This window comes from Polypterus senegalus, chromosome 3 (assembly GCF_016835505.1).
Source record: "Polypterus senegalus isolate Bchr_013 chromosome 3, ASM1683550v1, whole genome shotgun sequence".
NCBI lineage: Eukaryota > Metazoa > Chordata > Cladistia > Polypteriformes > Polypteridae > Polypterus > Polypterus senegalus.
This window is the reverse complement of record NC_053156.1, coordinates 297,797,734-297,815,920: the sequence shown is the minus strand read 5'-3', so window position 1 is coordinate 297,815,920 and position 18,187 is coordinate 297,797,734. Positions and strand designations below refer to the sequence as shown.

At 43.2% G+C, this 18,187-nt stretch overlaps 1 protein-coding gene across 2 annotated transcripts in view; it reads left to right on the top strand.

Annotated features, from left to right (window-relative positions):
* Positions 1–18,187, top strand: part of si:ch211-278j3.3 (E3 ubiquitin-protein ligase RNF19A) — a 139,481-nt gene that overhangs the window by 84,915 nt on the left and 36,379 nt on the right. The window contains exon 3 of one of the 2 annotated variants that reach the window (XM_039749483.1): positions 5,396–5,583. In XM_039749483.1, the coding sequence (XP_039605417.1) occupies positions 5,396–5,583 (188 nt within the window). Of the gene's footprint in view, positions 1–5,395; positions 5,602–18,187 lie in introns of both variants that reach the window. The other variant, XM_039749482.1, reaches the window with a different exon arrangement.

Here is an 18,187-nt window from a genome sequence, read left to right as displayed (position 1 = left end):
TTTAAAAATCTTAATCTTCCATTTTGGCAGTCAGTTGGAATAAAAAATACAAATAAATGGAGCGCTGCAGTGCCCTTGACTTTCTGATGTCTCTAACTTATCGGCACCTCGGCGTAGAAGAACAACAGCAACGAGCACCTGTTGGGCTCTCATGCGCCCCCTTCAGGGCGGCACGGTAATGTCTGCCTCACTCACCTTGTGCCTTTTCACTAAGATTTTATGTCCGGTCAGCAAGACTAAATATGTCACACACATTCATTAAAGATATTAGCCAGACTGTGGAAAGTCAGGGTGTTTAATAAACGTGTCTGCAAACATTATATTGGCGACATACAGAGAGACAGCGACAGGCACAGTCCGAGGTGAGGTGAAGCTCGTCGCTGCCGCACCTCGCGTTTCTCCCTGGTATTTGAACAAGAAATGCATCAATTCAACGATTCTGACTATAAAAATCTTCAAAATTATTGGTATCATACAGAAAACAAATGTTTAGCACAGACCAGTGGAGACATTTATTTTATGTTACCATTATTAGTTTTTTTTTTTACTTTTCATGATGACTGCCTCCCCTGAATGCACAGGGATGGTATTCAGCAGGTGATGAGCAGTTCTAGGTCTTCACCAAACATGGTGCTTCAGTTTCTTCCCAAAGAGTTCTAATTTTCTTTCTCTCACACACCAGATGATCTTTTCCTTTTAGGCTCCTGGGGTCCTTTAAATGCCATTTGGCAAGAGTGGCATCCATCTAGCCGCTGTACCATACATTCCTCATTGATGGAGAGCTGCTCAGATGGTTGTCATCCCCATTATTCCAGTCCTTATTCCTTATTCCAGTCAGGATTACAAGAGGAATATTTCAACCTGGCGTTCTTCTGTTGCAAGGTTTCTTCATCGACCATTTGATTCTGCCGTCACGCAACATCATTTCTACGGATTCCTCATCGCTTGTTGATTTGTTATCGTCTACTTCCTCCTCTCAGCCACTGTCACCAGAACATAACTCCATTTCACTGTCACGATGATCATCATCAATTTTTGTTTCCTCATCACTTGACACAGTGTCACTTCCATCATCATTGTCCTCTTCATTTGAGTTGTCTGATGTATTGCTCCTTCATTATTTCAGCCAGGTCTTCACTTGCATTGAATTTCTTTGTTGGTCGTTGACTTGTTGCTCATAAACACATCAACTGGACTTGCTCCTCAACAAACTATACACCAGCAATGTCTCAGGCAGGACTAAGAAAATCTAAACCAAAGAAAATATAAATTTAAATAGAAAATTCAAATATAAAATATAAAATGAAGCAAAAACGCTTGTACAAAAATGGTAATGTTTCCATGAATGGGGGGTCTTGGAGACCCCCAACTACTTACTGCTACTGTAGCACTTATTTGGAATTCGGCACATTTTTCAAGACAACACAAAATGAAAAGTCAGCAAATTTCATGGCCTTCGTATTACCTTGAAAGGGAAAGAATTTGAAAATCGGCTACTGGGGGTCTTGGAGACCCCCCCCATTCATGGATGAGGGTTAAGTGTTTTATTAAATCAAACAGAACATGATGAACACACACATGTAAATGGAAACAAGCTTATTGTTTATAAGGAGCCATTAAAACAATGAATTCAGCTGATTAAGATTGAAATAAGCAATCAAGGGTGGGGAACCTTAACAAGCGAGACCACTAAAATGAAGCATCAAAATGTCACTTTAGCAATAAGTTCTTCATCAGCAATAATGGACTTCCCATTAAGAAACCGGGTTAGAACAAAAACCTGCAGCCACTGCGGCTCTCCAGGACCAACGCTGCCCACCCCTGCCATAGAGAATCTAAAGGGTATTGTCAAGAGGAAGATGAGTGACATCAGAGCCAACAATGCAGATGAGCTGCAGGCCGCGATCAAAGCATCCTGGGCTTCCATAACATCTCAGCGGTGCCACAGGCTGATCACCTCCATGCCAGTCATTCATGCAAAAGCAGCCCCAACCAAGTATTGAGGGCCTACATGGACAGACTTTTCAGTAGGCCAACATTTCTGTATTAAAAATATATTTTTTTTTATTGGTCTTATTTAATATTCTAATTTTCTGAGATACTGAATTTTGAGTTTTCATTACCTGTAAACCATAATCAGCAAAATGGAAAGAAATAAAAGCATGAAATATATCACTCTGTGTGTAATTTACTCTTCTTTCTTCTTCTTCTTTTAGTTGCTCCCGTTAGGGGTCGCCACAGTGGTTCATCTTCTTCCATATCTTTCTGTTCTCATCATCTAGCTCTGTCACCCCCATCATCTGCATGTCCTCTCTCACCACATCCATAAACCTCCTCTTAGGCCTTCCTCTGTTCCTCTTCCCTGGCAGCTCTATCCTCAGCACCCTTCTCCCAGTATACCCAGGATCTCTCCTCTGCACATGTCCAAACCAACACCATCTTGCCTCTCTGACTTTGTCTCCCAACTTGAGTTGATCCTCCAATATCCTCATTTCTAATCCTGTCCATCCTCGTCACACCCAATGCATCTTTGACTCTGCCACCTCCAGCTCTGTCTCCTGTGCCACCGTCACCAACTCATATAACATAGCTGCTCTCACTACTGTCCTGTAGACCTTCCCTTTCACTCTTGGTAGTACTCGTTTGTCACAATCACTCCTGACACTCTTCTCCACTCACTCCACCCTGCCTGCTCTCTTTTTTTCACCTTATCTTCCACAATCCCCATTACTCTTTATGTGTATATTCTACTCTCTATATATAAAATCCTAATCCTAAACATGCAATAATTTTATGTCACATTTTTTGTCACGCTTTAAATTGGGCTTATTTTAAAACCTACGTATATTTGTTTGGTATCATTCTTTTCAGAATTGATCAAACTTTAATTTGATGTTGTTTGATTTTCAGATTATTATTCCGTTTTTAAATTCTAAACTAAAAAATATCAAGTACTCACGTCCTGTGAGATGAGACTTTGTGCCAAGAGATTTAACCAGGCCTGGGACCAGAAATTAAAGACAAAGAGTACGACAGCCGCTGTACAGGCTTTTAAATGTTCGAAGCGCAGCGCAAGATGCAGATCACGTGGCACGGCAGCAGCAGCTGATCGAGCAAAGAGGAGGTCATAAAAAACCTGTATTTGTGTCCCATTGTATCACCTTTTAAGAAGGGGTTTCAGAGGTGCGACCGCGTCTCCTTGGGGTGCGTTCAGCCCCCCTCTTCACAACACGAGTGACAGAGATGCAAAGTGGCTGGTGTGTAGTGCAGGCCGGGGGGTTGGCGAGCAAAGCGAGCAGGGGGTGAAGCCCCTAGTGAATCTATATAATACGTTGGTGCCTTGGTTTGCGAGGATAATTCGTTCCGGAAATGTGCTTAGAATCCAAACAGCACTCGTATTTCAAAGCGAATTTCCCCATAAGAAATAATGGAACCTTAGATGACAACCCAAAAATATTCATTAAAAAATGATTAATACAAAATATAATGTAAACATACCTAAAACAAATTAACCTGCACTTTACCTAAGAAAAGAATCGTGGCTGGTGTGAGGGAGAGGAAGAGGAGGAGGTTTATTGTATAGGACGACTTTCACTATAACTAATGGAATCACTGCTATCTGTTGGCTCACCAGAATCTTTTTATGTTTTTGTGGCTTTAACAAGGAGCCTCTCCAATGACAGTTGCTTTTGCCTCCTGACGATTTTGCAGAAATGTGACATTGCATTGTCATTAAGCAGAGTCATCGCTCGCACTGCTACAGCCTTGTTGGACACAAAATAAAAAAATGCTTTACACACACATACACACACGTGGTCACCATGCTGTAGTAAACAGTATACGCTCGTACAGATGTTGACTATACGAGTGAGGCACGCCGACTGAGACCGAGCATGGGAGACAATTACCCACAATCCTGCAGTGAGAGAGAGAGAAGAACCATCGGCTCAGTTGGGATCACATGACGCTTGGAAGACAAAGCGTATACGTATTACTCATATTGCAAGACCTTGCTCGTTTATCAAGTTAAAATTTATTAAAAATTTTCGCTCGTCTTGCAAAATCATCACTTACTTGTAATTCAATTTAAATTGAATTACTGAAATAACTTTTCGATGATCTTCTAATTTATTGAGATGCACCTGTATGTGAATGTAAAGATCAGCCCTACTGGTATTTCCTGATGGGACCAGGAGCGCTTCTTTCTTCACAGGTCGACTGTTAATCCTAATACAGTCCTCATGCAGCAGGAGGACACCAGACGGTCCGTACACCGAACAGGACAAACACAGGAATCCACATGCATTGAATGGGAAGGCAAACAGACAGGTAACTCCAGACAACAACAACAACAACAACATTTATTTATATAGCACATATTCATACAAAAAAATGTAGCTCAAAGTGCTTTACAAAATGAATAGAAAAATAGAAGACACAATAAAAAATAAAAATAAGTCAACATTAATTAACATAGAATAAGTAAGGTCCGATGACCAGGGTGGACAGAAAAAACAAAACAAAAAAAAAAACTCCAGACGGCTGGAGAAAAAAAAATAAAATCTGTAGGGATTCCAGACCAAGAGACCACCCAGTCCCCTCTGGGCAATCTACCTAACTTAAATGAAACAGTCCTCTTTGTATTTAGGGTTCTCATGGAAGGACTTGATGATGATGATGGTCACGTAGACTTCACGAAACAACAACAAAAAATCTCTCCCTCTCTGTAGAACTGGCCTCCTTTTAAATCTCAAGCTGGCCTCCTTGTCCCCAGCAACCCCTGATCCCTCAGCAGACAACCAATCAGAGCCAATGCAGGGACTGCTGGGAGTTGAAGTTTTCCCTCCCCTGCAGCGCCGCTACAGCTTTCTATACACAGCGACATGTGTGCCTTTCTAAGTGACGTCCAATCCATTCAGTTTACCACAGCTGGATTCCAATCAAGTTCTGGAAACATCTCAAGGAGGACTGAAGCAAAAAGTAATGCACAATCTGGACGCGGGGGGGGGATCTACGGCAATGGGTCTGAGTACTTTCAGGAAGGAGAGATTTTAGATTTTAATTTTTAATTAATGTGCAAACCTTTCTGAAAAAATGTGTTCACATTGTCATTATGGATTATTGAGTGTAGATTGATGGGCAACGTTGGCACATAGATCTGTTTCAAGTTCAATTTGCAACACAATAAAGTGTGCAGGTAGTGATGGGCATCTGAATACTTCATGAATCCATTGTATCTACAATAATCACTTGGGTTTGACCAGGGCAATCTTCTTTTTCATGGCTGCAACCCACTACTGGGCCACACCACCTGTGCCTTTGAGATGCTGTCTCTTACAATGTGCCACCATGCCAGTCCAGTCCTGCACATGACTAATGCCACTTGTCTTTTCAGTTATGCAGTGATTGCCTACGGCTGCGCAGAGTGCCCAAAACTGAGCTGCGGACGGGATGGCTGTCGGACCGAGTTTTGTTATCACTGCAGGCAGCTGTGGCACCCGGACCAGACCTGTGACCAGGCTCGACGGCAACGATCCCGCAACACGTCAGGAAACAAGGAGGCGTCCACGCTACTGATCTTCAGTGAGGAGGCAGGCAGTGGTACTCTTCCTTTATCTTGTTTTCTTTCTTTTCTGGCCCCCTTTCCTTTACCTTTATTGGTGGAGACCCCTGGTGGCTTAGTTATTCATCCCATTTCCTCCTTCAGCATTGCGTTTTTCTCTGTTTTCCTTGGAGACCTTGTCCTTGCGAAACCTTTGTCTGTACATTCCATGTGCTTCTTGTATCTGGGTTTGCCCCGTTAGTTTCCATTGCCTGGTAAAAGTAATTATCTCTCTATATATAAAATCCAACCTCTATCTGTCTGTCCACTTTTCACAAGAGAACTACGTAGCGGATTTAGATCTGTTTTTTTTCTAGAATTTTCTTAAACATTTCGGTTAATTTTGCGATTTCTCTCATCACGTTAAATATCGTAGTTCACTTGCGGTACTGATTTATTTGAGCAAATCTGAGAGACACACAGCGGGCCGACGGGAGGGTGGAGGAGCCCTCCTCATTCATGCACCAGCCTCGAGGCGTGTACCTTACCTCTGCTTAGCTAGCAAACGAGAGAACTACTTAACGGAATTAGATTGGGGTTTTTTCTAGAATTTTCCTAAACATTTCGGTTAATTTTGCGACTTCTCTCATCACACTATGTATCATAGTTCACTTGTGGTACTGATTTATTTGAGCGAATCTGAGAGACACACAGCGGGCCGACGGAAGGGTGGAGGAGCCCTCCTCACTCATGCACCAGCCTCGAGGCGTATACCTTACCTCTGCTTAGCTAGCAAACGAGAGAACTACTTAACGGATTTAGATTGGATTTTTTTCTAGAATTTTCTTGAACATTTTGGTTAATTTTGCGACTTCTCTCATCCCACTAAATATCATAGTTCAATTGCAGTTCCAATTTATTTGCATGAATCCAAGACAAAGGCTGCGGGCCGAGGGGGGGGGGGCCCTCCTCACTCACGCACCATCTTCGTGGCGTGTACCTTACCTCCACTTAGCTAGCGAACGAGAGAACTACTTAATAGATTTAGATCGGACTTTTTACTATAATGTTAAATATAATTAACATTCTGTTTGAAGTTGCCACTTCCCTCATCACGCTAAGTATTATATTTCACAAATTTAATCTATTTGTGAGAATCCGAGAAAGATGCAGCAGGCCAAGGGGAGGGCGGCTGGGCCCTCCTCACTCAAGCGCCAGCATCGGAGTGCACCTTACATCCACTTAGCTAGCGAATAAGAGAACTACTTTATGAATTGAGATTGTGTTTTTCTCTATTATTTGCTTGAACATTCCATTTGATTTTGCAACTTCTGTCATCGCACTAAGAATCATAGTTCGCTTGCAGGAGTGATATATTCACGCTAATCTGAGGGGAGGAGGAAGCATGATGTCAGGAGTGGGCAGGGCTCTCCTCACTGTTCTGTTTCACTACTATCGCGGGGGGCGGCTATTATATTATATATTAACAAGATTGTTTTACATGTAATGACACTCCAATCATTAATCACCATCTCTGCTTCATGCTATGCTTTGTTTTACATTGCATGTGTTTTGATCTTCTGTTTCAAATCCTTTGCTTTGATATTTGCTAAAGTGTTCTGCCGTTAGGTTTTTCCTCACCTGTGGTTTAGGATTCTTTGCAGAAATGTCAGTGACCACATGGACAGTTCACGTTTTGCAAGGTGGCCTTTTTGGCACAGGTATTGGCCGAGTAATTGCTGTTGCCAGGAAATGACAAGCTGTGCTGCGGTGATATGTTGAATATACCTTAATAAATATTTTATATGTCTTTATGATATTTGACTGTGGTGTATGGCCACGTTTCTCGAGGGAGTCTGTGGGGGGTGCTGGGAGAGTACAGGGTTCCAGGGCCCCTAATAAGAGCTATCTGGTTCCCTGTATAATCACAGTGAGAGCTGTCTCCACGTATGTCCACGTACTCGGACAAACAACAGCACGGTTCCAAGTGGGTGTTGGATTCCTCCAGGGCTGTGCTTTGTCTCCGATCCTGTTTGAGATTTTAATGGATTTTTGAGATAAGATATAAAGGCACAGCCAGAGAGGGAAGTAGGGTCAAGTTTGGTGGCCTGAGAATTGCATCACTGCTTTTTGCCAATGATGTTGTCCTGTTGACTTCATTGGGGTATGTACACCAGCACGCATTGGGATGGTTTGCGACTCCGTGTGAATCGGCAGAGATGAGGATCGGCACCTCTAAATCTGAGGCCATTGAGCTCAGGAGTATCCACCCTGAGTTGTAGCTAAGTTACTGCCTCAAGTGGAAGAGTTTAAGTACCTCGGGTCTTGTTCATTCGTTGTGGTAAAGAAGGAGCAGAGTCAGAAGGCGAATCCCTTGATTTACCAGTTGATCTATATCTCTACCCTCAGGTATGGTCATGAAGTTTGGGTATTGAACAAAAGAATGAGATCGTGGGCATAAGCAGCCGAAATGAGCTTTCTCCGCACAGTGGCTGGGCTCTCCCATAGAGATAGCGTGAGAAGTGCAGACATCCAGGTGAGGTTCGGAGCAGAGCTGATTATCCTCCACATCATGGGGAACCAATTGAGGTGGTTCAGGTATCTGATACGGATGCCTACCTATGGTGGATTTAGAAGTACAACCAGGTGGGAGGGAGCACTAGGGTAGACCCAGGGCTCGCTGGGAAGATTATATCCTCCAGATGGCCTGAGAAAGCTTTGGGATCCCATGGTATGAGTTGGCAACTGTGGCTGGGGAAAGTGATGTATAGGCCTCACTGCTAAGACAGTTGCCCCCCATGACCCGGTTTCAGATAAGTGGTGGAAAATGAATGAATGAATGAATGAATGTCCTCATTTGTAGAATTAGCATTTTGCTTGTGTGGAAGAAAAGAATTTGAAACAGACCAAGCACTGGAATGCCCCAATTTAAGCAATAAAGCACAGGTAGGTGAAAGCATTAATCATTATTCTTTATCTAAATCTCGCAAGAGGCAAAAAAAACTTTTCATGTCAGTGTTTTTGCAAAGAAAACAGGGTCCTGTGCTCTATATTTATACAATCCATTGACTAGGTCACTACTCAAAAAAAGGAATTCATTACATAATCAGAAAACTTTTAACATGATTGGTTATACCCAGTGGCTAGTGGGACATGGCAGATGTTGATACCTTAAATGACCACAATTTGATTGATAGTCTTGTTTGCTTAGGATGTACATGACATTTTAAATTTATTATTTTTATTCTTATAAAAGGAGATGTGTGAGTTTCTCCACATATATACTGTTTCTCATGGTTTAACTCTTTCAGGGTGGATGTCGACTTTTGTCGAAATTCAGGGGTAGAGGACGCTAATCATCTGTAAACTGTGACAAATCTCTCAGTTATGTTTTAGTTCGACTCTCTTTAAAGTTAGCTTTGTTGATTTGACTGAGATTTTCTGCGCGTGCATAAGTAGCGGAGAGCAAACAACCCCTCAAATGGCGAAAGACCAAAGCGAATGCGCAAAGCAGAATACTCTGTGGACGACGTTTTGGACATCATATTGCTGAGTCAGACTCTGAGTTGTCGTTTTTTGATGCAAGTGATCTGGGGCCTCATGTATAACGCCGTGCGTAGAACTCGCACTATAACATGGCGTAAGCACAAAAGCCGAAATGTGCTTACGCACAGAAAAATCCAGATGCAGGAATCTGTGCGTACTCCAACTTCCACGTTCTTCTGCTACATAAATCCCGATCAGCGTGAAAAGTAACGCTCGTGCACGCGCATTATGTAATGCCCCAACTCCTCCCAGAATTACGCCTCTTTGAATATGCAAATCAATATAAATCGCCCTTAAGCGCAGCCTTCTGTGAAAAGACAATGGGAAAAGCACGGGGGAAAATATAAGAATTTCAGCGAATACCAAGTGGAGGCAAAGGAAAAACATACGATTTGTTCAAATAAACCGTGGTATAATCAACAAAAGGAAGTTGATGGAGTGACATAGCGTGTTGGAGAAACTCGAAAGCTCACATTCACAAAATCGCACAGTTCCAGATATAAAAAAAGAAGTTGTCACATATCAAAGTCGCCGTGAAAAGCCGAGTTGTAAGCCCACCGTCTGAGTGTCATATGAAAGCTTATTAGGGTACAGAGAAAATAGGCACACAGTGGGGAAAAAGCACGAAATGTCAACTTCAATCTCGACATTTCCACTTTAATCACGTAGTTTATTTTGTCATTTAGTAGAACATCATAAACTTCATCTTAAAATTGTTTAATTAACCAGTTTCTCAAATCACATCGTAATTAAAGTAGCACGTTAAATGCTTTGTTTTGTATTTGATCTTCTATGTGCTCTATGTGTGTGAATCACTACTTGCTTCTTAAACTGGTTCTCTTCCTCCAACTGGACACAGAGTCCATTACATTCGTGATATTACAGCTCTCTGAATAACTAAAATACTGAGATGTATACGTGATATCATTTTCATGCTGATAGGAGTTAAAGCACGTTATTAAACATGTGTTTCACTTCGATGAAATAATTTATTGCAGCAGTACTCAGGGGCGGCTCTAGGCTTGTGGTGGCACTGGGCAGAGGAAGAATCGGTGGCTCCTTCGCCCGCCAATGTCAGTAGGGTAGCTTATGCACGGTGGATGGCCACATCCGTGGCAGACACTGCATAGCCGCCTCGTGCTCATGACACAAGCATTTAACTTTTGCCGAAATTTGTCGCTGTGTTTTTAGCTGTGTTGTTATTTTCTCTTTCTGTTTTATATTCAATATATGTTGGCGTAGCCGTCACTGCAGTCCTTGCTTTTCTTTCTCCAAATACCCAATCACCACACAATCAGCTCTGTAATAGACGTTAAGCCATCTGTAAGCTTAGAGCGCCGATTCTTCAAAACGTTTAAAGAACATTGAAATATCTTCGTAGTACATGTTTAATTATTATATAATATAGATTATTTAAATGAAGTTAAAGTTTTATGTGTATAATTTAATAAACATATTTTGCTGCATTTCACCTTAAAAATGATATCGTCATCATATGTAAATACGCGCTTTTTAAAGTGGCTCAGGTTGTGCGATATTATAACTGTAGTGCAAGTTTACAGTGGGGTGAGCAACTCCTAACGGGAGGAGCTGAAAGAAGAAGAAGAAGAAGAAGGAGAAGTGAGAGTAACAACGCTAAACTAGTTATGGTATTTGGAATACTATGGCTATTCCCTGGACCATTATATTGTTACAAGTTAATTACAATCAGATGCGTTACACTAATAAACAATATGCGGTTAGTTTCAGTGTATTTATAAAGCCGCGTCAGGAAAATAATGAGTAACCACACAGGAACAGTAGCACTGCTTTGACGCTGGGTGCCGCCAGTCTGTAAAACCGAGCGGAGAACTTGCGTACGATAAGGTATGAGGTACCGTGGAAAAGTGCGTGGCTTTACGCCAAGTGTAGGTTTTATACATCGCGATATGAACGTGGAAAAGTTCTTACGCAACATTTCTGTGCGTACGCACCATTTATACATGACACCCCTGGAGATCAAACATGAAAGTGAGGGGCCAGCATCAGCTGGCCGTGGTGCTGAACTTGTTCATGTAGCTAATGCACCTATGCCAACGATCACCTGGGAGGATTGCCTCTTATGATGACAAGAGGTACAAACCAGATTGCATCACTCTCTGACTGCTACTGCTGTGTGAAGACAGCCAGCCTGTCGTGTATTCCTGCTGATCATTGAGCTGCCCCCACGCGGCCGCCGCTGCCAGAGTCGGCGAATGTGCACTGACAGCAGCCACGGCATGCAGCAAAAGATGTTTTATATTGATTTATATGTGAAACCATCGCTTTGTGTGGTTTTCAGAAAACTTGAAAAAATATTCAGCCCTCAAAGAGTTAAAAGTAAAGAACAATGGCCTAACTTTATTATGATCCAGTTGGGTACAAAAAACAGGAAACAGTACTATAGAAGAATGGTTATGCCATAAATATAATATTTTTCTCTTAAGGGGTTATATAAAATAATAAGAAATACATTTATCATAGTGAATAATAAAATAACAGCATCAGCTTTTAAGCATAAGCTCAGAAGGATATGAGACTCAGACACATGCCAGGTGCACACTGGACCAGGGTTCAAATTCAGCTCTTACACTTGTTATCCATCCATCCATCATCCAACCCGCTTCATCCTAACTACAGGGTCACGGGGGTCTGCTGGAGCCAATCCCAGCCAACACAGGGCGCAAGGCAGGAAACAAACCACAGGCAGGGCGCCAGCCCACCGCAGACACTTATTATATAATATTTAAAGATAAAAAGGAAGATGGACAGACAAGTTTTCTTTCTACCCTCAAAGCTTTAGGGATGGTGTTTTAAGTGACTGAATTGCTGGCCACCTGTGACAGAGAGCTAATTTTATTGCTCAGTGACTTGCATTTCCTTCCTTGGTTGTTTACTTGAAAGATCCTGGCAACAAACCAAATGAACTGAGGTTGGAAGGCTGTGTCTGAGTTGTTCCATTGGTGGATGGCCCAGGGAAGTGTGTGTGTGTGTGTGCGTGTGTGTGTGCGTGTGCGTGCGTGTGTGTGTGTGTGTGCGTGTGTGTGCGTGTGTGTCAGGAGCTACACAGGGACCATAAAGAAAAAGGCTTGTACAGGCCTGCTGTCTCTATCTGCCATGTTGCATCCTGACCAGATGATAACCTAAAGAAAGCAGGCTGCCTGGGCCCGTGCAGATGACGATTATGTGTGTTATCAGGTGTGACGGATGGCCGGGGCCCGTGCCTAGCCGGGATGCCCCTTCACCATATCTGCCAGGGGGACAAGGGTGAGAAGCCCAGTATCTCCCCCTGGACGCTAGATGGCAGCCTCCCTGGGTTGCAGCGGTGCCTCAGACTCCCCCAGGACTTCATGGGGTCTGGAGTTCTGTGCAGCGCTGTGGGCTTTCGCAGGCGCCACCATGGGGTGCTGCAACAGGAGTGGCTGACCCCTTTTGGGCACTGGTTTTGCCTTACCCAGAAGTGCAGCCGGATGTCGGCAATCAACCACCTGGAGCACTTCCGGGTACCCAATAAAAGGGAGCCAGCGACCACCACTCAGCGGCCAGAGTCGGGTGGAGAAAGAAGGAGTGGTGGTGCCAAGGAGGAAGAGAAAGTGCGGTGTATTAGTGGTATGCTTGTGCTTGGGACTGTGTTATTGCCTGTGGGGTTCACGGGAAAGACGTGCCCCACAGGTGAAGAAAATAAAAGGATTTGTTTTATTTTACACGTGCCTCCCGTGTCCAATCTGTGTCGGGTCAGGCGCTATATAGCACCAATCTTACACAGGTTATATGGTCTTGATTTGCGAAGACATATTGTATTTGCTTGTATGGCAATAGTTATAATAAAATTTATTTTCTATAATACAGTAATCCCTCCTCGATCGCGGGGGTTGCGTTCCAGACCCCCCCGCGATAGGTGAAAATCCGCGAAGTAGAAACCATATGTTTGTGTGGTTATTTTTATATATTTTAAGCCCTTATAAACTCTCCCACCCTGTTAACATTATTAGAGCCCTCTAGACATGAAATAACACCCTTTAGTCAAACGTTTAAACTGTGCTCCATGACAAGACAGAGATGACAGTTCTTTCTCACAATTAAAAGAAAGCAAACATATCTTATCTTCAAAGAAGCGCCGTCATAAAGGAGCGCCGTCAGGAGCAGAGAATGTCAGAGAGAGCGCTCGCTAAGAAAAGCAAACAATCAAAAAATCAATACATGCTTTTAAGTATACAGAAGCACCGCGATAAAGCGGCATTTTGTAGAGGAGCGTCAGTGTCCTCTGTGCAAACAGCCCCTCTGCTCACAGCTCCTCCGTCAGGCAGAGAGAGTGAGAAAGATAGAGAGAAGCAAACAAGCACAGCGCGGGAAGCATAACTTATAGCATTGAGGAGTTTTAGTTAATATGCAATACATGCTCTGATTGGATAGCTTCTAAGCCATCCGCCAATAGCGTCCCTTGTATGAAATCAACTGGGCAATGAAACTGAGGAAGCATGTAACCTAAATTAAAAGACCCATTGTCCGCAGAAAGCGGTGAACCAGTGAAAAATCTGTGATATATGTTTAGATGTGCTTACATTTAAAATCCGCGATAGAGTGAAACCGCGAAAGTCAAAGCGCGACATAGCGAGGGATTACTGTACATAGTTACGAGTGTAGCTCTTTCTCCTGCCTGTTCTTTCCATCTCTCCAACTGCCTGGGGTTATAGGGGTAAAGAAGGGAAGGGGAGAGGAGGTGCTGAAATGAAGTAGTCTATCTGACCACTGAGTGGGAAGCATATGGAATCTGCAATTTGGAATTTTAAAGCGAACTCCTGTATTTCACCTTTGAAAGGTAACATGGTTTCACTCCTGAATCAGGAACATCTGTATTCCCGTACTGTCAAAGAGGTTGGCTGCCCTCCCATCCACTTCCCGCAACCCTTTCTCTGGGAGAAGAGTCAGGCATATTTGGGGTCTAATACGTTGAATTCTCTCTAATGCCTTGGTGAAGCATTGCATTTGCATGAAAAAGTAAATGAGCCCTTTGGAATTTCCTGGATTTCTGCTTTGATTACTTATAAAATGTGGTCTGTGCCCAGAAAGAAGCAATCGTAACTGGCACAAAAATCTCTGACTGATGCAGACTTGGTCCAGCTCTTAGGAGTAGATGTAAAAGCATTTTATCACTTTACCCAATTTAGGAAACTTAACTTTTCCAGGATTTAGGAGAACTCGTGAGCTGTCCTAAGTCACTAGGAAGTCCTAGAACACAGGTTTTCGATCTCTGGTCCTGGAGGGCCGCAGTAGCTGCAGGCTTTCATTCTAACCATCTTCTTCATTTGTGACCAGTTTTTGCTGCTAATAAACTTCTTTTCCTTTAGTTTTAATTAGCTTGACTCAGGCCCGTTAGTTGTCTCTTCTTTCTTAATTAGCAGCCAAACGATAATGAGACTCAAGACAAGCCGTCACGTGACCAGCTCACCTGTGCCCATCACACAAAATCCGAAAATAAAGAAAGATGATGGTCTCAGTAAGGCTGATCTCTCAGGAAACCAAAACATTTTGACAATGGTCTTAGAAAAAACTGAAAATCGACAGTTTTGGGAAGGTCTACTGTGACACAATGAGAGCAGCAACAAGCCACGGAATTAAATAGCGAGATTAATTAACAGCAAAAATCGGCAGCTTATTAAGAGATTGGTTGGATTGAAATTGGCTGGAATTTGAAATTCCTGTTTAGCTGATCACCATTTGGCTCGTTTCATATCTGTAAAGAAACAAATCAATTCAGAGGACTGAATCCTTAAAAACAGGGCTATTACAATGAAGGGAAAAGAAGTTAATTAGCAGTGAAAACCACTTGCTGGTTAGGAAAAGGGTTAGAATGAAAACCTGCAGTCACTCCAACAACAGCATAAATTTCTATAGCACATTCTCATACAAATGATGTAGCTCAAAGTGCTTTACAGGATGAAGGAAGAGAAAAAAAATATAAAAATAAAATTAGGCAATACTAATTAACATAGAATAAAAGTAAGGTGCAATGGCCAGGGAGGACAGAAAATTAAAAAACTCCAGACGGCTGGAGAAAAGAAAAACAAAATCTGTTCTGAGGTTCTGAGACGATGAGACCACCCAGCCAGCCCCCTCTAGACATTCTACCTAACATAAATGACCTCAATCAGTCCTCATGGTTTTCAGGCTTCACATGGAAGAATTTGATAATGATGGTCATGTGGACCTCTGGCTTTCAATCCATCAATGTAAGGACTGTACGGAGCTTTGATCAAGTGGTGGTGCCGCAGAAAGCAGGGGTGAGTACGGACAGTGGAGCCATGATAAAAACAGTCATTCAATGCATATACAGAATATCAGGGTTACACTAAAATGAAGCTCTGAGAAAGCCATGTTACAGTAATGTGTTTTTAGCAGTTTCTTAAAGTGCTCCAACATATCAGCCTGGCGAACTTCTATCAGTCAGCTATTCCAGATTTGAGGTGCATAACAGCAGAAGGCCGCCTCACCACTTCTTTTAAGTTTAGCTCTTGGAATTACAAGCAGACCTTCATTTGAAGCTCTGCGGTTACGATTTGGAGTTTAAGGTGACAGACATTCTGAAAATTAAGATGGAGCAGATTATTGAAGGCTTTGTAAGCCATCAGCAGTATTTTAAAGTCAGTTCTAAATGGCACAGGTAACCAGTGTAGTGACGCTCAGACTGGGGTGATGTGCTCGGATTTTCTTTTCCTAGTTAAGATTCTAGCAGCCCCATTCTGCACTCGTTAGAACTGATTGATGTCTTTTTTTGGGTGGTCCTGAGAGGAGTGCGTTACAGTAATCGAGTCGACTGAAAACAAACGCGTGAACTCATTTCTCAGCATCTTGCAGTGTTATAAGAGGTCTAACTTTTGTTATTTCTTAAGTGGAAAAAATGCTGTCCTAGCGATCTGATTAATATGGGATTTAAAATTCAGGTCACAGTCAATAGTCAGTCGGTCATTAACCAACCTGCTATATCCTAACACAGGGTCATGGGGGTCTGTTGGAGCTGATCCCAGCCAACACTGGGCTCAAGGCAGGAACAAATCCTGGGCAGGGCGCCAACCCACCGCAGGGCATACACACACACTAGGGACAATGTAGAATTGCCAATGTGCCTAACCTGCATGTCTTTGGACTGTGGGAGGAAACCGGAGCACTCGGAGGAAACACACACAGACACAGGGAGAACATGCAAACTCCAAGCAGGGAGGACCCGAAAAGTGAACCCAGGTCTCCTTACTGGGAGGCAGCAGCGCTACCACTGCGCCACCGTGTCAGTAGTTACCCCTAAAATCTTTACCTGTCTTGACTTTTTAGCCTAATGGATCAAGTTTATTTCTAATATCCTCATTATACCCAGTTTTGCCAGTCACTAAGATTTCTGTTTTCTCCTTATTAAGTTTGAGATAATTACTACTCATCCATAAAGGCCATTGCAATTTGTTTGTCCTTCTCCACCTTAAGCCTTTAATGACCTCTTGGGCACGGCCATCAGCAGTGTGTCTGCGGAGAGAGTGTCGACCTCGTCATTGAGAGGTTTACTTACCTCGGCAGTGGCATTCATGTCTCCAGTGACTCTTCCTATGATGGATTGGGAGAGCATGGGGAGGTCACTGGAAAGGGGTGTGTGGCACTCCCGATATCTCTGCTAAGGGACAAAGGTCCAAGTCTTTAGAGTCCTGGTGCTTCTTGTTTGCGAGACATGGATGCTATCCAGTGACCTGAGATGAAGACTAGACAGTTGTGTCTCTTCAGAGAGTTCTTGGGTAACGCTGGTTTGACTTTGTGTTGCTCACGGAGTCCCGAATGAGACACATTACCTGCATTTTGAGGGAATGTCAGTTATGGCACTACAGCCATGAGGTGCGATTCCCCGAGGCTGATCCAGCTTACAGGATCCTCATTGTTGAGGACTCGAATGGCTGGACCAGGCCAAGGGGATGCCCATGTAACACCTGGCTGTGGCAGACAGAGGGTCATTTCCAGAGAGTGGGACTGCACCGCGTGCCTGCCTTTGTTGCCAACCAGAACCCCCGAGATGTTTCGTCGTGTCCTGGGTGCAGCAATGTGCTGTACCACTGCGTGCTCCCCAACCTGACCTGACCTGACCTGTACAAGCCCAGGAAGCAGTGCCAGTCGAAACCCGTACGGAGCCCTCAGCAAAATCATGAAAATGTGGCTCCCTAATCCTTGGGAGTGGGTGTAGAATGCTTCATAATTATTTCTCATGTTCTACTGTGGGGTAGGATAAATTCTCATGCTACTTTTAGTGAGTGATTCTGGGACGCTTCATAAGTACTCGCCATAGACGACATTTTGTCAGTCATCAATGCAGAAATCTTGGGAATCCCAGAGGGTCTACTTACTTTTTCTTGTGGTCGCACCTGCTTTCTCACAGGTTGCATTGGTCTCTTTTCTCCCTTAGTGTCACTACCAGTTACATTTGCAGGCTATTTATTACATTCACAGAGCAGACTGCCCTTTTCTTATCTGCATTGGCAAAATGCCATACATTGCCAAGCCAGCACAGTGGGATTTTTCTTTGCTGCTTAAGGCTTTGCTAGCCCCCCTGTTATTTTCTCTCAGCGGCCATTTACTCAACAGACAATCCATCAAAGTCCCTAAGGATTGTTGTGAATAGACTAAAGGGGGCTTTTTTTGAAGAGCTTTGAGCATGCTCATGGTGCATTTTGTCTTTGGTCTACTTGGCAGCTCTCCCAAGACTCATCTGCCCCTTTGCTCGACCTCCATCATTGTGTACATCTAGGACAGAATTCAGTAGGGGGCTTCATTGGGGAATGCTTTACAGGGGCCTCTGGTATCATAAGGGTTCTCCCCTGCTCCAGTCACATATCCACGACACATTCCGAGTGTTGTTGGAAGGTGTCCCATTTTCTCTTTAGGGGTGTCATCATATATTGTCCTGTAATATTAATACAGTTGAACCTCAAGTCACGACCATAATTCGTTCCAAAACTCGTCCCGACTTGAAGAGTCGTAATTTGATTTGGTCGTGACCCAAACTAATTTTCCCCATAAGATTGTATGTAAATACAATTAATCTTTTTCAGA